The sequence below is a fragment of the Eucyclogobius newberryi genome, unplaced genomic scaffold (assembly GCF_026437365.1).
Source record: "Eucyclogobius newberryi isolate DKJ021-1_F unplaced genomic scaffold, fEucNew1.0.hap1 SCAF_12, whole genome shotgun sequence".
NCBI classification, from domain to species: Eukaryota; Metazoa; Chordata; class Actinopteri; order Gobiiformes; family Gobiidae; genus Eucyclogobius; species Eucyclogobius newberryi.
The window spans coordinates 27,373,466-27,395,031 of record NW_027315746.1 but is presented as its reverse complement, the minus strand read 5'-3'; the positions used below and the strand labels follow the sequence as shown (position 1 = coordinate 27,395,031).

The 21,566-nt window shown below is 37.9% G+C and overlaps 1 protein-coding gene across 3 annotated transcripts in view; it reads left to right on the top strand.

Moving 5' to 3' along the window:
* rock1 (Rho-associated, coiled-coil containing protein kinase 1) overlaps positions 1–21,566 on the top strand; it is a 53,960-nt gene that overhangs the window by 14,493 nt on the left and 17,901 nt on the right. For all 3 annotated transcript variants that reach the window (XM_072441752.1, XM_072441753.1, XM_072441751.1), the window contains exons 2-16: positions 7,006–7,087; positions 10,126–10,226; positions 10,302–10,439; positions 10,741–10,916; positions 11,759–11,843; positions 11,921–12,065; positions 13,553–13,691; positions 13,879–13,970; positions 15,490–15,649; positions 16,953–17,025; positions 17,106–17,194; positions 18,706–18,754; positions 19,022–19,157; positions 19,680–19,771; positions 20,281–20,527. In XM_072441752.1, coding sequence (XP_072297853.1) covers positions 7,006–7,087; positions 10,126–10,226; positions 10,302–10,439; positions 10,741–10,916; positions 11,759–11,843; positions 11,921–12,065; positions 13,553–13,691; positions 13,879–13,970; positions 15,490–15,649; positions 16,953–17,025; positions 17,106–17,194; positions 18,706–18,754; positions 19,022–19,157; positions 19,680–19,771; positions 20,281–20,527 — 1,804 coding nt within the window. The remainder of the gene's footprint in view (positions 1–7,005; positions 7,088–10,125; positions 10,227–10,301; positions 10,440–10,740; positions 10,917–11,758; positions 11,844–11,920; positions 12,066–13,552; positions 13,692–13,878; positions 13,971–15,489; positions 15,650–16,952; positions 17,026–17,105; positions 17,195–18,705; positions 18,755–19,021; positions 19,158–19,679; positions 19,772–20,280; positions 20,528–21,566) is intronic.

Here is a 21,566-nt window from a genome sequence, read left to right as displayed (position 1 = left end):
GTTTCTTGGACACTGCCTTTGTTTGCACTGCACACAGTGGATTGTGCTGAACTCTCCCATGTGGAAAGCATATTGTCTTTGAAGAGGTGGCACAAGAGGAAGTGGAGTAGGGCCGTCCACACGCCTGGCACTGGCATGCACCGGGGTGATGTGGCTGGAAACTCTAACTCACATTTAAGTGTCTGGAAAAGAGCTTTTGTGCATTTGCCGTCGACACATTTCCCTGCCTTAAAGCACGAAGAAGTAATTGGTGTATTTAATATCAGCCACCAACCCTGCGCGCACTTTTAATATGCATAATTGCCACATTTGAGTCGCAGAAGACTGGTGTTTTTTTACATTAATTCCTGAGATGGGAAGCCTGCGGCAGAAGCAGCGTCAGCACAAATTCGAACAATACTCAGCTTTTTCCCAAGATGCATCATATTTTAAAACATAAGCTCCTGTCCTGCTACATCAAAGTGTTTTATCACAAAGACATGGCGTCTCACAACAAACAGGTTGGTTTGAATCCTGCTTTTTGTCCAAGACTCTTCACATACTTTGTCTAAATATAAATGTGGTGATTTACTATGCAATACAGATCATATTATAATTAGCTTTTTTCTGTTTGATTATCAGCAGTGTCGGTGTCCGTTGCATCTTCTGATTAGACTGACAAGCTCCTATCACATTCAATCAAAGCTTACTCCAAGAGCAATGCTTATGATTGTTTGTCTTGTAATATTTTAAATACAAAGTAATTTTTTTTATACTTTATCTGTCAAATATCTACTGTACATTTTGGATTTTCAGCCGCTACTTTTCCCCCACAATTTCAACCCTGCGGTCATTATAAGGGTGCGTCTAATTTATAGTTTTTTATTGACAAATTGCCACCAGGGGGCAATCTAGCAGGAAGTGCAAGCATTTGACACAAGTTGCAAGAAGATGTCAGTAGACAAGTCATGTTGTGTTCTCTCTATTTTAAGCTTCAAAATGCTGTGTTTTATTACAATTAGACTCATATTCTCAGATGAATTAGTCTAATTAGACCCAAAGTGGGTTCTGTGGGGTCTAATCTATCTTGCAAAGTGGTGCCGCATCTATTGTGAATTCATTTCCAAGAGGATATTCTTTGATTACAACAAAAAAAAGATTGTGAATTAAAAACGGAATACAAATCAAAATCACATTCATCTCGCACAAAAGAGACGCTAGGGAACCCGAAATAGTCAATAGACAATATAATCTAGTGCAGACAAACGTTTTACATGCAAAACATATTCATTTTGGCTGCTGAGGATAACGTTTTTGCACCCCCTTTTCTAAAAAGTATAATTTTGGGTGTGAAATGCCTAAAAGGAAATGTGTAAATTTCCATGCAAGACATATTTTGCTGCTTATTGTGCCAAGTTTATTTTCTTTAGCCTTTAGTGGCCCATGTAGAGCACTCAGAACATGTCCGACTTCCTACGTTTCTGTTTTTTCCTTCATTTGTTCTCGCGTGGACCCTCTTGGCCCAGCGCTGCAGCTTTCACACCCTCCTCTTCAGCGTCTCCTTACTCACTCGCGATATGAGAACTTTGCACTTGAAGCCGGGACGGTATTCTTCTCCCTCCCCTTCACTTTTTGTTGAGAACTTGTTTGGCCGCATACCTAAAATAGCCCTCTGACGTGTACAGTCGTGTTGAGGAATGTTACTGCGGCCGTCCAGAGTTCTCTGCGGCAGGAAGTTATGCAAACGTGCATTTCTGAACTCGATCCTTGTGATTAGGGTCCTGGAGCAGTCGGGAGAGTGTGTGGCCCGTGGGGGTCTTTTCCTGCATACTTTGTCCACTCATAATTGACTCAACCATTTTTTACCGTTTTCTTTTAGCTGGGAAGTCGTGAATGTAACTTTTCCTGCTCGTCTCAAGTAGTCATGTAGTTGTTTGGCCTGGAATGTTTCACAGTATGGCATTCATTTGACCCATCTGAATTGTAGTTTGTCTCCATGGAAACCACCCGCCAGAAAAGTTACACTGTGCAGCTTTTTTAATGGAGCGAACATAACTTTGAGTGTCAAAGCACATTTTAGTTTTGACAATTAGTGAAATTTGAGTGAAACAAAACACAGCTCAGTATTTGTGTTTTTGTTGAGGAATTAGCATAAAATTGGTAATCTTGAAAAGAACACAATCTTTTGATTCAATTATCTTTTTCTTCATAGAAATAATGCAAATGCTTCCTCCAAAGTCTGAACTCTGCTCCAAACCACATGCTTTTACTCATATAATTGGCTGATGACCTCTTTTACGGTAATTACTTTAATTGCCCAGCTTTAATTAGATGAGTTTTATTTTGTGCTGACATCCAGCTGAGAAAGAGGCAAGCTGTGCGTTATGTGCATTATTCATCTAGATACAAAAAATACAAATTTAACCAACTCAAGACCCCCAAAACACTCCTTGAATACCCTTGGGGGTACTGTCTGGGATGTACAAATTACTTTTAGTATTTGATGGTTGCTTGTGGGTTGTCTCTTATCACCAGTACAAATGTGAGCTCTTGTCAAACGTTGCAACACTTCCAAGCTTGTTTACATTGATTCAATGGCAGACAGGTTAATGAGCGTGTGTCTGCTGACACAACTGAACAACAGATACAAACATTGGCAACACAAATGGTGAGATTACACTGCAGATTTCTGTTTTTCCTCTGGAATAATGCGTTTCCATGCACATGTCCTGGCTGGCATAGGTCTGAACCCCAAACATAACAAATGTTTTCTTAATAAATTGGTACGCTCGAATTTTTCGGTTTGAAGCAAGTGCCATGCTCTGATTAAAAGGAAACCTCTGATGCACTAGCTTTGTTTTGCTACCTGTCCATTCAACATATAAAGTTGTCATCTCTCTTGTCCAATCACCTCGCTCAGAAGCGTTCCGGGACCCGAAAGCGATCCAGACCCCACTCATGCCCCACTTTGTATTTAAGACAGTGGATCGTCCTGAACCGCTCCAAAGTGAACCAGTCGAAACATGGCTGTCCCCAGTGTTGTTACAATACTGAGAAATCAAACTTAATTTTGATAGTAAGGAAAATGCTTAATATACCACAAAACCACAATGATTTTCTGAACATAATTAGAAAAACAAAATAATTTACGAAATCAGAGATTATTTTCTTTTATTAAAATTAGTATCTACTTACTTTGCTAGTTTTAGTATTGATTAGTATCTGGGTATCGCTGCATTTGTTTTTTGACCACTCCAATACTCCTCTTAATTATTATAAATGTGTGGATTTTTTTTTTTTTTAAACTTCACACATGTCATGAGATCCCTTGTGCCACTGCAGTTTTAATAGAAATCTTCTGGAAACCCTGATTCCAGCGCCCTGACACATTTGAGCGTGATCATGTCCCTGTGGCTGGGCGTCGCTGAGTGAAGGGGGCGGTGCTGTTGACCTACACTGCGCAGCACACATGACTTAAGAGGATTTCTACCTCGGCTGAGCTGCTGATTCACCGCGTGTCATCATTGTTTTGCTTTGAAACGCAGAAAGAGTTTGGTCAGGCCTCGGCACAAGATCATCCACGATAACCAGAAAGACCGGCTCCCTACTTTGTTTCTAAGAGTGCATGTGATTTTAAATGACCATTTGCATAATAATGGCGTGTTTATTCTGACAGTTTGGCCTTAGGTAATTGAAATGTCAGCGAAGCGACTTGTGTCACAGTCAGGAGATACTTGCCCTCAACATGTGTCTGACAGCAGCTCATCACAGGATCAGGAGTTTGTTGTGATGGCGTGTCTCTGTGCCAGGCTTGTTTAGCCACGCTGGATTATGGGAGATTACACTCAATCCTGCCAGTGTCACCCGGGATCCCGCCGCGCGTCACACAATATCCGGTTGTGGGATAATTTTACCGTTTGAATCACTTATTTAAGGATGGAAAGAAAACAAAAATTAACTCTGTAATTGCGTCATACATTTTAATTTGAAATGCATATTTGTAAACTGCAGCAAAAGCCCCGCATGCACAATATTAGGGCTATTTTTCATCAAATAGTTAAGTCATAAAAATGCATTATCTATACATAAATATTCAAACAAAAAAAAAGACGGACCTATAACTGTCAAAAGAACAATGTATTGACAATTTTGATAGTTTGAAGTAGATTTTTGCCTAATGAATGGGAAGGAAATGATAAAATGCAAGCTCTTTAAGATATTATTGACAAAAAAGAACTTTAAATGTTTGTTTGTATGACCATCTTTCCATGCCTTTTCAAAGTGATAACAAAAATGGCACTGTTGCCCTACTAATTAACATTTCACAGAAAATATATCTTTTGAATTGTAAAACGTGCTCAAAATGGCACCCATGAACAGGACACTGAAAAACATGAATATTTAAAATGGAATTCATCCAAAGAACCTACATTTAACAATACAATTACATTAAAAAAAGCTAATAACCGCAGTGGCTTGAAGACAAATATTGCTTCTTCAGCTGTTTTATCTTCTGTTCAACCTCTACATGTTGCTGTTGGGTCAGTTGATACGCAGTGAAAATGTGTCCTATCACAATTATGCAGACGACACTCAGATCTATGTTTCACTATCGGCAGGTGACTATGGACCAGTAGATTCACTCTGTCACTGCATTCAACAGATCAGTTTGTGGATGCAAAACAACTTTCTCCAGCTGAACTCAGACAAGACTGAAATAATCGTTTTTGGCTCACAGAAACAAAGAGAAAGTGTTAGCGGTCACCTCCAGAGTCTCGCTCTAAAACCTACAAACCAAATTAGAAATCTGGGGGTAATAATGGACTCAGACTTGAACTTTAATAGCCACGTCAAATCAATAACATCAGCAGCTTTTTACCATCTAAAAAACATTGCCAAAATCAAAAATATACTGTCAAAACCAGATTTAGAGAGACTTATCCACGCGTTTGTCTCCAGTAGATTAGACTACTGTAACGGCCTGCTCACTGGTCTCTCCAAACGAGCTGTAAAACAGCTGCAGTACATCCAGAACGCTGCTGCTCGGGTCCTGACCAGAACCAGGAAGTACCATCACATTAGTCCTGTTCTCAGGTCTCTGCTCTGGCTCCTGTGGCTCAGAGAATAGACTTTAAAGCAGCTCTGCTTGTGTACAAGTCTCTCCATGGCCTAGCACCAAAGTACATCTTGGATATGTTAGTGCCATATGAACCATCTCGGACTCTGAGGACCTCAGGGACCGGCCTCCTGCTGGTGCCCAGAGTCAGGACAAAACATGGGGAATCTGCGTTTCAGTTTTATGCAGCAAAAATCTGGAACAGTCTTCCTGAAGATGTGAGACAGGCTTCTACTCTGACAATGTTCAAATCTAAGCTAAAAACTGTTTTGTTTAGCTGCGCATATGACTGAAAGGATTTTTTCTTTGCACTCTTCTCTTTTGTTTGTGATTTTATTAGTTTAGAAAATCAGTTGGATTGATAATTTTTAATTTAGTTAATTTGTTGTATTTCTGTAATTTCTTTGTGATTTGAATGCATTTTTCCTGCTGTGTGAAGCACTTTGAATTGCCTTGTGTATGAAATGTGCTCTACAAATAAACTTGCCTTGCCTTGCCTTTATACACTTGCATATCTGTATTTTAATTGTATGTTTGTAATTGTATGTGATTAGATGAGACCTGTGGAAGCGATCTGACCAATACATTTCACGCCTTTCATCATTTGACGTTTTTACTTTCCTCGTTGATGCTAACTGTTGTAGGGCTCTGAATGTGGCTCGCTTTAGGCGTGACTTGTTTCAATGCATAGTCTAAACGTGGTTTTGTGTAGCGTCTGACTCTAGCGCCTGGGGATGAGTTTGGCTCTGCTCGCACATGTCTTAAAGCAGACTGAGAGCTGCCCTTTCTGCTCCACTATCAATAACATCAGCCTGGCAGCAGCTAAATCAGACATGTTAGCCTCTTGGGAAACTCCATTTTGTCAGATGATAGTTAATATCCAGAGCAGTTAAAATCACATGTTTGGACTGGCTCTGGTACCCTGACCGGTTCACTTTGGAACTCAATGAATGCACAGTCAAATTAAGACAACAAAATGTGTGTAAAATTGATTGTAGTATTGGTGTTTAAGTGTGTATGACGGGTTTTGGTTTTCTAATTTTGACCTTATTTGGTGTAATTATACCTGTTGTAAATATAAATTATAGTTTTACACAAATAGAGTTGCCATTTGTGGAGAAAAGTTTAAAAAGCTGTAGAAAATGACAGGAAGTAACATCACACCAGGGACACACTCACTCCAGTCACAGTTTATGCATGATTTACACAAAAGAAACCACTTTTTTAACCCTCTGAACATTATTTCAAGAAAATAAAGGTGCTTTTCATATATTTTTATTCATCAATTACAACCAAGAAGTAAAATTATAAATCTAAAGAATGTGCTATTTTGGGATTAAATTTGTATATTCCTTTGTGCTATATTTTAAATATGTTTATCTTACTAAATTATATATATTTTAACTGCTTTCTGTTTTAGTTCAGCGAGTTGTCCAACTTGTCATAGGCACTTTAAGGACTAAATTAAACTTCATGGATAGCTTTTTCTTATCTTTATTATTCTCATAGAATAAAAAACTTTGAATTTGAAGCCTGTGTGTGTTTATTTGGATTCCACAGCCAGACACCAAACATACTGTGTACAAACTGTATCGCAGCAGTCCATGCCAGAGCTTCCACTAGCACTTCATTTACCATCAATGACAGAGCTTTAAGATGAATCCCTATTGAAACTATTTCTCTCCGTTTGTTTTGGTTCAGTTGTTCTTGTTTTATTGATCCCTCAAGTGGAAATGTGCACTGTGAATCTAAATAAAAAAACTAAATTGCAAATGTAATTTGAAATTTCAACACTGGTCAGAAGAATCTCAATTATATAATCAAAACAATGCCGTTTTACTGAATACAGTTGTATTTATTTGTGGTTTTGCTATAGATGGCTGGTTAACCCGATCCCTCTTTTCTTGCAGGACGGCTTGGATGCTTTGGTGTACGACCTGGACTTCCCTGCCCTGAGGAAAAACAAGAGCATTGACAATTTCTTGAATAGATGTGAGTAGTGCCCACTACGCCTTAACCATTTGTGCCAGCACTCTGTAGCCTACGCAAACGGGTCCAGGCGCAGAAGAGGGGTCTGTTTTTGGGTCAGCGCATCAGTGCGAGCGCGGACACAATGGCTGTCTGCTGCCCAGTGTCCCCAACAAAGAGGCTTTCATAAATGGCTGGTGACCCATATGATGGCTATCGTGATAGCTTTCCTGTTAAGCAGTCCATACAAACCCGCAGATACTTTATACTTTCATATTTTATTATAATACAACAAAAAGTGAAAGTCAAATGTTTGGACACAATGTAGGGCTGCAAGATTAATTGCAATCAAATCGAAATTGCTATTTGAATGGGGAAATTCAAAGGCTGCAATTTTTGAAGTGTCATAATTTCCTCCACAAACGACAAGTAATCCTGTCTATTTCTGCATAACAACTATAGTTTAGATCTGTACATGCTCTGAAATACATGTGAGCCTTTTAGTAGTTTGTCAAATCATAGGTCTTTTTGTCAATTTGCATTTAAATGTGAACTTTGAACAGAATCCTATTATTAAAACATGTTTCTTTTAAAATCGCAAATTAATTCTTGTCAGAAAAGTCCCAATTAGATATTTTTCACAAATCGTACAACAGCCCCAACGCAAAGCTTCATTTAATATTTTTTTCTTTCTTTTAGTTATTTAAAGGTGGTATGGACTATTTTTTTCAGCAATTTTTTTATCATATTTCCTCGTGGTGTGGATAAATCATTTGTCCTGCCACGTATCAATCATAAAATGCACCTACCGCTCACCTGCAGCCGCGTCTGGCTCTTCCCCACGTTTCCGCGTGCCTAAGCGCATGGATCTATCATAATATAGTTCCCTCAGTGTACGGGGCAAAATGAAGACGGAGAAAGACAGTTCGAGCTGACGCAGAAGTGGACAGAAATCTACGGGAGACGAGCGGTGCGATGCGCTCCGTCGCGCTAATAAACAAACGCACGTGTGTGTTGTATCAGTCCGCACGGGGGAGGGCGCATGCGCACTTCCGCCTGCGTTCTCAAATCGACGAAAAATCATCCATACCGCCTTTAAGATTGTAGATATCCCTAAATACATATGGAACTATGTTATTAACAAAAGGGTGTGAAATTCTTTTAAACGCTTTCTTAAACCCTTTGCTGTGATCACTGCTTTGCATACTCGACTTCTGAGCCCTGACGAGGCACAGCAGTGAAGCCAAGACTTCATCAGGGGCTCAGTGAGAGAAGGCTGAGGGTTTGCAGCGCTGTCAACTCAGAAAAGGAGCAATCTGAATCTGAAATATGATAGTTATATAACATTTATTTTCTTTGCTGCATATAATTGATGTCTTCAAAATGTATCTACAATATAGAACATAGCAAACCTAAAGAAAAAAATGTCAAGTTATGCCCAAACCATTGCATATAATTTGATTTAATCTTTTATTTTATTACTACAACCCTTTATTGAGTCATATAAACTTTATGAACTTGATCCCGTTAAATAGAATGTGGACTTGGAATTTGCTCTTGAACAGGGCATTAAATTATGTCTACTTACTCAAAACCTATAATAAAAGATGTTAACGTGCTGATTTGACCCTTTTTAGACTGCTAATTTTGCAACACAAAGAGTAATCCGCTGTCCAAAAGTGTGCTACCAGTACTCTGTGGTAGCCCCTAAAGACAAGACTAGGCCAATACATTTAAAAAACATATGTAATCACAACTAATCTGCATGAAAAACACTTAAATAATGGTAGGACATATATATGTTTTAATCTAGTCCTAAGCCACCTGACTCCTAGGGCTAAAACTGCCATTACATATCTCCTCAATCACTTTTGCTACAGTTCTCTTGTATATCACTTCCAAGTGGCTGAAATGCATTGATGGAAATGGACTAATGGATGCGTCTTGTGAGTCCTCAACGCCCTGCGGGAAACTCTGCTATCTTCACGCTGTTATTGTTACACCTGGATCACATCAGCTTTTGCATGACTGAATCTCTTAATATAGTTTCTCACTGAGTTATGTGTTAAAAGTATGTGCATGTTTTGAATGTTTCTGCGACATTTAGGGCTCGGTTGAACTGAAAAGGATCCCTAGAGTGGTTAAATTTGCTGAACGGTGACTAAACTGTCGCCCCGGAGAAAGCCATGTCAGCAGGGAGGAGCTTCTCGGAGTTTAAAGTGATAGCTCAGGGTTTATGGTCCGTCGCACTACAGCATTACATCAGTTCATTATCACGGTGTTGGCTTTCATAAACGACGACACATCAAAAGATATACATGCCTGTGGTGGTGACGAAGAAACTAAAAGATCCCAATGTGAATGAAAACGTACTGTAGCAAGGTAAAAGATGCTACTTAAAATTGCAAACATTATTGTCAGCGTAAAGGAGACGTATCTTTTCCCCCGGAATGAAGATTAAACTACAACATAAGTAGAGAATGATTTTACGTTTTGCTCATTGTAAAATTCAATGTTGATCTAAAACGGCTTAGATGTAGAAGTTGGCTCACCGACTTCCTGCTCAAAACTGTAGAACTGATAAGCCCCGCCTCTTCATATTGGCTCCTCACCAATATCTACAGTGGATTTATGTGTTTTTATTTTTGATGAATGGCTACTGAACGTTGTTTGAACCAAACTTTTATGACTCGGAGTCTTCATTTTTCACATAATCGCACAGTACAAGGATGTGGGCGGGGATAGGGGGTAGGTGAAAACAGTTTTTTTCTGAGCACTCGATTCCCAGCTGCAGGACGATACAGGATCGCTCAAACATGCAGGAATCAATCAAAATCTAACTTTGAGTAAAAATATGATGAAGGAACATCACTGTTGAAATAGTGTTTGTTAAAAATGAATAATGTTTAAAAAAAATGTACAGGCGGGATACGTCAGATTGAAAAACAAATGTGTAAAGTATTTGTGAAGAAAAGAGTAAAAATCAATACCAGATCTTCTTTTATTCATGCAAACTGTATAACTTGTATATTTATTCACAATTATATGTGTCTTTGTTTCAGATAAAGACACAATTGGTAAAATACGTGACCTACGCATGAAAGCGGAGGACTATGAAGTTGTCAAAGTCATTGGAAGAGGAGCTTTTGGAGAGGTTCAGTTGGTAAGTTACGATTCAAAGCGCTAAGATACAGATATTTGCGGCACAGATATAACTTTGTTCCATTTTGTCTTGTAGGTAAGACACAGGGCAACATGCAAGGTTTACGCCATGAAGCTGCTTAGTAAGTTCGAGATGATCAAGAGGTCCGACTCGGCGTTCTTCTGGGAGGAGAGGGACATCATGGCGTTTGCGAATAGTTCCTGGGTAGTACAGGTAAGACTCGACACTCACGGATACTTTTTTGCCCCCTTTTTAGGTACCTGCTTTTTCAGTTTGGTTTAGGGTGATTAATTATTATCTAGCACCAGAAAAAACATGATCATTTAGTCAATTATTTCTACGAAAAGTTAAACTATACATTTGATCAATTATTAAACTGTTTAGTAACTAAAGTTTCAGGACCGACCAGGCATGAAAAAAAACATGTCTTGACACTTATTTAGAGTTTAAAAAAAATCTGTATGTATTTTTTCCCCCTTACACACTATACTAAAAAAATATGTTTTTTTTGTAGCTCTTTTTTGCTTTCCAAGACGACCGCTACCTCTACATGGTGATGGAGTACATGCCGGGCGGCGACCTGGTTAATTTAATGAGCAACTATGACGTCCCAGAGAAGTGGGCGCGGTTTTACACAGCCGAGGTGGTGCTAGCTCTGGACGGGATCCACGCCATGGGGTTCATTCACAGGTAACGGGCTCAACTCGGGTTTTCTTAACGCAAAAAGTGGATTAAGGAAAGGCATCTGATGTCAAATAAAAGCCCAGGGAAAAGAAACACTGTTAATGTTTCTACTGCTGCCATACATTATAAGTTGCTACTTGTATGCAAAAATTCGGTTGCTCGAATGTAAATGGCAGTTTGATCTATCCTTTTAACTTCTAAACTTTAAACGCATCACGACATTAAAAAAAGCAATGAGAAATATTCATTGGCAACCTCTTAAAACATACGTAAATTGTAAATTGTTTGTGGAAATATACACATATATACTGTATATTTTTGTATTTATTTGAGAGGGATATTGCACAGTAAATACATTGCACAAACCAGAAATGGCTACAAGCTAATTTTTAATTTTTTCCCCCCTGGGCAGAGGCAAAATCCCAGCAGGTTTAACAGTGTGTAGGCAATATAAAATACAGCTAAAAACACGCACTGGCTACCAATCACCAGCAGAGGAAGCGCCTCATCAGCAAACCAAATACAAATTTAAATATTTATAATCGATTATAATAACATTATTCCTACCAACACCAGAACACTAATGACACCAGTTTTTTGGGTTGTGAAGCTTTATTTTCTTGCGGAAATCTGTTAATTTGAAATATTATGACTCCAGCTCATCTCAAAATCGCGAAATAAAGTTGTAGTGAAGCAACGGATCATGTACATTTTCATGTTCAGTTGCTGTTGCATTGAAATGTGAGTAGTACTGTTAGAAGTAGTAGTAATAGCTCTGGACTTTTACGGTTTAACAATGCCATTGTTCACTTCTTTCACGTTGTTTTTTTTTCTGTTTTCCTCTCCAGAGATGTCAAGCCTGATAACATGTTGCTAGACAAAACAGGCCATTTAAAGCTGGCAGACTTCGGGACCTGTATGAAAATGAACAAGGTATAACCGCAAAACGTCTTTAGCCGCATTGAGAGCAGTTATCGTGTGGCAAATCCCTAATAAACTGTGTTTTATAGGATGGCATGGTACGATGTGACACGGCGGTGGGCACTCCAGATTACATTTCGCCCGAGGTACTGAAATCCCAGGGAGGAGACGGTTACTATGGCAGAGAGTGCGACTGGTGGTCTGTGGGGGTCTTCCTCTATGAAATGCTTGTTGGTAAGTTCAAAATTAAACTCGGTATTAATAGGCCTGACAAAATAAAATGGATATATCACTACAGAGAAACATTACAACAAATGATAAAATTGAAATACAATAATCCATTCCAAACTTTCCTTTTGTAAATGTTTAATGTTCAAACCCTAAATACATAGAAGAATGAAACACTTTAGTGCCGTACTTATTTTTTCCTAGAAGTGACTTATTTATTCTAGAAGTGACTTATTTATTCCTCTACAGCTCAATTTTGTTCATATTACAAAAAAAAGACACACGTTTCCCCATTGTTGCAAACAAAATGCACACAATAAATGTTTGACCCAAAACTATTTTTCCAGCTATTATTTTATGATCATGAATGATATAATAATAATCATAATAATCATAACGTAATAATAATATTTGGATATACATATATTGGAACTGTGGCACAAGTCTCACAAGTTAATGGGCAAGCCCTGTTTATTAGTAGTAAATAATCTCAATGAACATGAGAATTACCTTTCCAAACTTGCTTCTATTAGCTTGCCTTTGGTTGTTTCACTTTCATGTTTTTTATTTTTCTGTAAGATTACTTCAAATCATATCATAACTTTGTTCTGAAAGAGTACAAATAGTATTGAACAATCAAAATGGCATTCTTTGGACCCGGAAGTAGAATTATGATGTAATCGCTTTTATTTATCTTGACCATTCACAACTTGGTACCTATTATGCATGTTTTTTGTCGAAACAAAATAAGATAAGATAAGATATTCCTTTATTGTCCCACATGGGGAAATTTCATTGGTGCAACGCAGGTAGATACAGAGGTAGATACAGAAGAACAGATCACTTACAGGAAGTCTGAAAAACACTTTCAGTAGAAGATCTCCTATAAATAAATAAATAAAAACTCCCATAGACAAATAAATAAATAAATACCATTGCATGTGATCCCGACAGTAATTGCACATGAATATGTGTCACGACAGCACATAGATTGCACATGAATTTCACAGTAATTGCACATGAATTGCACATGAATTCCAACAGCAATTGCACATATGACAGAATTGCACATCAGTATTAGGTTAGGTCAGTATTGCGAGTGTTCAGTACTAATAGTCAAAAGCAAAGGGAACTACATAGACCATGATCCTCAACTCTTTATCCACAAAATTAAAATCTTTTGTATTTATTTTTTTAACTCTGTTGCTTTCTTTAATCTTTTTGTTGACTTGGCCTGTTCCACTTGTTTTCTACAGTCTATATTACTTATTCATACATACTTTTGTTGGCAATAATCAATTATATTCTGTTCTCATGGGATTGATGGGATTCCAAACAATATTATTTTTTTGTAGTTTGGGTCTCGGCAGATCGGAGCCGGGAAAATTCAGCTCTCGTGGGAATCTGCGCATTTCTGATTGATAGCGAACAAAAATGAATATCAATGTTTTTCGTTGCCTTATGTTATTTTTTCCTTTCGCTTTTGTGCGCAGGCGACACTCCGTTCTACGCAGACTCCCTCGTCGGCACCTACAGCAAAATTATGAACCACAAGAACGCCCTAACATTTCCAGACGACAGCGACATCTCCAACGATGCCAAGAATCTCATCTGCGCTTTTCTGACTGACAGGTTGGATAGCACTAAGTCGCCTTATCTCAAGACCCTCTCTTTGTTTGAGGGGGGCTCGTTACCGCGGCATGGAAGGAATCTTAATAGAAATGCTCAGCTATTTTTCTACACAGATAAACGGGCAAACTTTAGACAGGACCTGGTTTTCAAACTGATGGATGCTGATTTGTTCCTCTGTGCCCTGTAGGGAAGTTCGGTTGGGCCGCAACGGTGTGGACGAAATCAAGAGACACCCGTTCTTTAAGAATGACCAGTGGACATGGGAGAACATAAGAGACGGTAAGTATTTTTAGTGCGTGATTTGAAGTAAACATTATCCGTTGAGTTTTTTTTCCTGAAATCTCTGTACGTTTAATGAAATCATTTCAGACGTTTCTTGAAAACAAAGATGGGGATGGGTAACATTTGTTTTAATAAAATGTTATGGCCAGGAATGTCAAGGTGATTGGGATAATCTATAATCGTGATTATTTAGGTCACAATATAATGGTAAAGACTAAAAACTTATAATCGTGATATTTTTAGGGGAAAGAAAAAGAAAAGTTTTTATTTATAGAAAAGTGACAGTGTCTTTTTTAGTTCAATTAAAATAAATGTGACGATTTTAGCAGCAAAATGAAGTCCTTCCTGCTCAGCTTTTCCTCAAAAAAGTAAACCTAACATATCTTGCTGTTAATGTCAAATTGATCATTCAGAAAATATGATTTCATTAACTAGGTCACGTATTGCGGAGCGGAAATTTTCTTGTTGTTTTGGTCATGATGCTTATAATTGGGAATAATCGTTCAATCGCAATGTTTATTCTCACAATAATCGTTATAATAAAATTTGAAATCCTGACAATCGTAGTTGGGGCTGCAAAAAAATGTGTGATCTTTTTTCTCTTTTTTATATTTTTTTCTTTTGTCTTACCACCATAATGTTAGATTTACGAAAAGTTTATTAAATGATCATTATTACCGATATACATGGTCATTTCGGGCGCAAATCAATAAACTAAATGGTGGTTATGTTTTTTACAAGGCTCGAGGGCATTACATAGTTTACGATGTTAGGACGCATTCGAGCAAACTTATGGAACTGTACCATCCTTTTAGACTGTTGGTGTTTTTGCAAACACAAGGGTCTATAGTGAACCCTAAGATTACCATTAGCAAAAAGCTGTTGCTAGTCAAACGTCTCATCTAACCACTGCCAGTTTTGAACAAATTACATGTTAAACGAGGCCGTAAAAGTTTGGAAAAATGTTTAGAATAGGATCTGAACAAACAATAGTTCAAATTTAGTGTATCTGTCTTGATTTGACAGTGCACCTGTTTCCATTTGACCTACTCCAGACAGTTGCAGGAAATGTTTGTTGATATACAGCCAGTATTCAAATACTTCGGGTCGTATTTGGTCTTTTTGCGACAAATGCTTCAAATGCTTAATACTAAACTGCGGGGATTAGAAATAAGATTTAAATCTGGTTAAGTTTACAGAAGTCTTCGTTGAGTTTATATTTAATACTACAGTCTGCTAACGTCAGCACCTCTATGTTTGACACAAATTGTGCTAAGTGCTTGATAAGAACCTATTACTATGAATTTTGTTTGGCTATGACTTGATTCATGCATAATTAAGTATATTTGGGTGAGATTTGAAATAAAAAGAAGATTAACAAACTAGAAATTTACTTTGGAGATTTGGGGAAACGCATTACATTCAAAAAAGCAGTGCAAATAAATCGGTATTGTTACAATTAATTGGTTAAAAGTCACAGTTGTGTTCGCCTTAAACCCCTGCGTTTCCCTTGCAGCGGCTGCTCCGGTCGTGCCAGAACTGAGCTGTGACACTGACACCAGTAACTTTGACGACATCGAGGAGGATCGAGGAGAGGAGGAGACTTTCCCCATCCCCAAGGCCTTTGTGGGAAACCAGCTCCCATTCGTAGGCTTCACTTATTACAGCAGCCAGCAGTAAGTGGCCCGCCTATACTGTTCTATATTTTAGAGATTCTGAATAGATTTTGTTGCATTTAGATGGTTTTGGAACTAAAATGTTGACTGTATAGATTTTATGTTGGCTTAATATATTCAAAAAAATAGTATATAATTACCAGGGCTGACTAAAAGTATATTGTTATTTGGACTATAAGTTATCTGGTCAAAAATGTATTAAAAAGTCTCGATGTAGAATAGTAGTAATTGCTGATTAGTCAAATAATTGAAAAGATAATTGCTCCTAAAATAATCGCTAGGTAACATTCTATCACATTCATTCTCATGGGGGAAACAAAATAAAAATTAAAGCCGCGGCAATGATGGCTCTCGCCACCCGTGCGACCGTGTTTTGATCGCGATTGCCCCGACACTGCATTCTCTTAGACTTTATTCTTTAGACTTTATTCTTCAGACTTTATTCTTCAGACTTTATTCTTCGGACTTTATTCTTCGGACTTTATTCTTCGGACTTTATTCTTTAGGCTTTATTCTTTAGACTTTATTCTTCAGACTTTATTCTTCAGACTTTATTCTTCAGACTTTATTCTTCAGACTTTATTCTTCAGACTTTATTCTTTATTATTCTTTGGACTTTATTCTTTGGACTTTATTCTTTGGACTTTATTCTTTGGACTTTATTCTTTGGACTTTATTCTTCGGACTTTATTCTTCGGACTTTACGGACTTTATTCTTTAGGCTTTATTCTTTAGACTTTATTCTTTGGACTTTATTCTTAAGACCCCCTCCTCCCTGTACCTCAGTCACCTAGCAACAGAGACCCGCCGCTAATGCTGATGCTCACACTAATGCTAAGACCACGGCACGAGAAGAAATGTCCCATCAAATTAAAAGAGGAAGAGGAAGTGAAGGCAGTCATTGCGCCCCTGCTGGCTAATTGTGAAAATACACAATATCTGCAATGCACTTTTTTTCATGGCGTCTCGAGGAGAATATAATCCATGAGTTTCAAACAATCACCACATCCAATTATTTTTTGATTATTCAATCGCACACGCCACAAAAATGTTTACATGTGAATACTTGTGGGAACGAGGATGGATTTAAATACCTGCTTCACTCCATGCTTTAAATAATCTTGTATCTAAGCTTGAAGTGTTGCGTTAACATTTACAGAGAAATTGCAATTTTACCTTAAGTTGTGTTGATTTAAATGTCCTTGTTTTGAGAAAATATGGTCCCAACAATATCCAAATGTAATAAAATGTTAAAGATTTAAAAACAAAGGCTCATTAATGTTTCTTGTAACTGACTTTACAGCCTACTACGCAACCCCTCCAGAACTAAGACCACTGACAAGCGCAGCAGCACCACGAAGGAAGACAAGAGCCATGTAAGTGTCATTTCTCTATCACTAAACTCTCTTCTCTGTCTTTGACTTGTGTAATACTGATTGACTTGTTCGTGTTTCAGCTTGAAAACCTCCAAAAAAGGATATACCAGCTGGAGGAGCAGCTGCACAGCGAGATGCAGCTGAAGGATGAGTTGGAGCAGAAATGCAGGTACGAGTCCAACCCGTGATGTGTTCGGTCGATGTTTACACTAAGAACAAGCTGCAATTGGGAAGCAGCAGGCGTATTAGGTTGTACTAACTGTGTTTTAAAAGGGTTGTCAAAAAAAATATGAAGCTAGTATCAAAACTAGATTCTCAACACACCCAAATTTTGAACACTGGCTCTGTGTAATATTTTACGGCAAAGACGTGATATATTGGGACCGTTTGCGGCTCATTGTCATATCACCACAGAACGATAAAGGGAACAGATGCACAGTTGGCCTTGATATTGCTGTGATATCTTGGGATTTATTGTCAGATGCTTGCTCTTTTTCATTTACACTGCCTGTTCAACAAAAAAAATAGTCTCACGGTCTAATATTTTGTTGGACCACGATTAGTTTTGATGATGGCACACATTCACCGTGGCATAGTTTTAATAAGCGTCTGCATTGTCAAAAGGTTTATTTCATTCCAGTTTTACATTCATTTTTCTTTAGATGTTTTATCGGCTAGGTGATTTGACCCTTCTCAAACACACCGCCATCTTATCCATGACCACGGGATTCGTCTTTCCACATGGTTGTTTCAGAAATGAGAAGCCGCTCTCTGTATCGGCTGGGTTTAAATACTGTGTTGCAGCTGAAAGATTGTCACCTGCAGCAGATATTAAATAGTACTGTATTTATTTATTTATTTATAGGAGATCTTCTACTGAAAGTGTTTTTCAGACTTCCTATAAGTGATCTGTTCTTCTGCATCTACCTCTGTATCTACCTGCGTTGCACCAATGAAATTTCCCCATGTGGGACAATAAAGGAATATCTTATCTTATCTTATTTGCATAGTTGAATCCAGGCGGCAGCTTCTTTTTTTTTTAGACGGGCAAAATATATATTTTAATATATTTTACAAAAAACCACAAAAACGGAACTTGCCGGGCCAGAGAGAACTCAAGATACAAAATGAATACAATTTGAAAATAGAAATTAGAAAAAAGTCTGACCTTTCTTAAATAGTTTGAGAATCCTCTTGCTCTATATCAGATCACTTTGAATTGCCTTTTGTACAAATTATGCTCTACAAAAACGTATTATTTTGTCTTGAAAGAGAACTTTTTGATTTGTGACAAAAATTACAAAGGCTTTTATATCACGTGCTTGGATCCATGTTGATACGGTTCCTCATTAAAAGATAGTGTTGTCATGAGGTTCTCCTCCGTGTTTTTAATTTCCACACACCTTCACCTGGCTCATTCTGATCATTTCAGTGCTCAAATGACCTTGCCTCAAATGTGGCTTCTTGTTTTAGCCTCATTTACACTGCTTCACTCCTTAATGTCTTTGCCAATGACATATGCACCCACTCCAAGAATCATGGCTGCCGTTCTGTGCCTACATTCATACAGTACCGTGCCCTTACGCAAGACACTTGAATCATTATAATTAGGAAAAGAGAAACTCAAATATAAATTAGTAATTGCCAATATCAATGTAATTTACCTTTTCCCTCTTGCAGGACCTCAAATACCAAGATTGAGAAGATCATGAAAGAACTGGATGAAGAGGTAAAGACAAATGATTACTCTTTACTCCATAAACAACATACATTTCCAGTATTCATGGATTGTATAAGGAATAACATTTGAGAAAACACTGAAATTATGAGCTGCTAAACTAATACAAGAATTTCAGAACATGTTTGTGGAGGTCTAAACAAGATTGAAAGGTTTTATTCATATATAAGACGACCTTATTGAAGTAGTCTAACCTTTGTAGTTATCTAAATGTGGATATCCATAGTGTAATATTTATGTTTTTGTTTGGTGAATTAGGGGAACCTGAGGAAGAGTTCAGAGAGCAGCATGTCTCTCCTGGAGAAGGACAAGATGATGGCGCAGCACAGGCTCGCAGAGTCCCAAAGAAAGGCCGACCAGGAGGCGGAGAAGAGGCGCAACCTGGAGAATGAGGGTAAGAGTCTGTTTAAGTTTGAGACGAGTACAGTGGAGGAGCTCTCGCTGTATTAAAGGAGACATACTTATTATTGAAACCACAGTATCAATCTACAGCAATATCTAACTTTAAAGTAGCTTAATAGGAACCGGTCCATTGAGGCCCGCCTCTTCATAGTGACATTTTACTGTCTTAATTTTTTCGAATAACCTCAACTATGTGGGGCAGAGATTGGGGATAGGTGAGAATGAAATTTCTGAGCACTCAAGCTTGCAGGACATTATAGGATTACTCATTACGGATTACGTGTGAGATTCAAATGAAATACGCCTTTGTTTAAAACCATGATGAGGGAATGCAACAAGGATAAAATCTCATTAAAGTTGATTTTTGCATAAACTGTCTCCTTTAAGATGAATATTGTGGAGTAGCTGACTTTGTCTTATAATAGCTAGCAGTTTTATATTGCCTATTTTTTTATTGATGCTTTTAGATTAAAAAAATATTGACTTTTGTATGCAACGACTGTGTATTTGTCAGTTTCAACGTTAAAGGAGCAGCTTGAAGACATGAGGAAAATCAGCCAGAATTCCCAGGCTTCAAATGATAAGATCCTTCAGCTACAAAACCAGGTATGCTTGTTTACTTTATATACCTAGTCTTTCATTGAGAACATAAAATCAATTTATTTTTTATGCTGCTTTAATTTGCTTCAAAGAACTATACTGTATTCAGTTTTATTCATGGTGTACAATATTTAGTTTAAAAAAAAAAAAAATCAATAGAAAAGGTGTTAAAACATGTCTTTAAACATATTGGTTGAGTCTGTAAAATAAATGAAATGTTAATACACTTTTTTTGCTGAATTTTAACGACAAGTGCTGTACTCTATTCAAATTGTACATATCTAAATAGCATCCGTGATATTATTGAAATTGCAATATATTGCCCACCTCTAACAATATTCCATAACTTATAATTAAGAAAGTTTCCAATGATTATCAACAATAAATTATAGAGGCATGTTCATATTAAGTCACATTCAAAGTTGCATAAGTGGCCTAATTATTATCTCTTCATTACTATGAGAAATATTTGTAGAATTGTTGCAAAAATGGCTCAAACTCGTGCCACCCAACAGCTGCAGGAGGCGAACGACCTGCTGAGGGCCGAGTCGGACACCGCTGCACGCCTGAGGAAGAACCAGTCTGAGATGGCCAAGTCCATGAGCCAGCTGGAGAGCCTGAACCGCGAGCTGCAGGAGCGGGTGCGGGCGGCCGACGGGGAGAAGGCCCAGCTGGAGAAGGAGATCCTGGTCCTGCAGAGCACACTGGAGTCCGAGAGGAGGAACTACAGCCAGGGCTCCGAGGAGATCCACGACCTGCAAGGTGACCGGGCTCGTCTGCGGAGGGTTGGGACGAGGACTGTGCAAGGGGACTTTGGCAAAATTGAGTTATGGGATAGACATGGGTTTCAAAGTGATTCAAAATTTGAATTGTTTCTACAAAATTGAGTTATGGTTAACTTTTGAATGGGCAAACTTCCTTCCAAATAGAAAAAAGTCATGTCACTGGGTACAGTTCCTGTGCCTGGTAAAACTCACTGCACTAGAATTAACAGATAACCCGACAATTAGATCAGATTATTGGTGTGTGTTTACATGCACCAAAGAAATATGATCATAAAAACACCTTGTGACACGTGTCTGTTAATCAGCAGATTTTTTTTTAGTAAAGCCTGAACCACACCACAGGATATTTTGCCCGATTTAGGCCCTGCATTGCGGAGGCGTGACCCGTGTTTGCAGCTTAAAAAGTGATTTTTAAGTTTTTATGTTTTGTTTCATTATGTCCACAATACAGTACAATCAATATTAATCCAGTTTTAGTGGTGTTTGAACTTCCAAAAGGGATAAAAAGGCTGAAGTAGATCCTCACGTTTCAGTAAATCAATTGATCAGTAAACACGTCACTATTTCATGTGTCGTTGATTCCCAACTTTTTGTGTAAATCCTGTGTTTTGATCCATGAGCTACAAAATAAGATCGGCACGTTTTCTTCTTGCATATAAACTAGAATTGCACGGCTCTGATCGTTATGAACATTTTATCATCTCAAAGCGTTTGCTTGCAGCTTTTGATCATCTTTGCGCTGGGTCTGGTCTGTGCTTTTTACCTCACGTTTATAAATAGTTAAACCTCAAGAATCCTGTTGTGTATTCCGGCCTTAACGGTTCTATTTGAAAGACAAAGTACAATTCATCTAAAAATAGCTCTTTCTTTAACATCTTTCATTTTTGTCTTTGTCACAGTTTGCCCATTTTTTGCATTATTTTCCTCATCGCAACCTTCACAGATGTGAACAATCAGAAAGAAATCGGATTACTCACATCAGATGGAACTGTTTACATGACATATCAATAATCTGA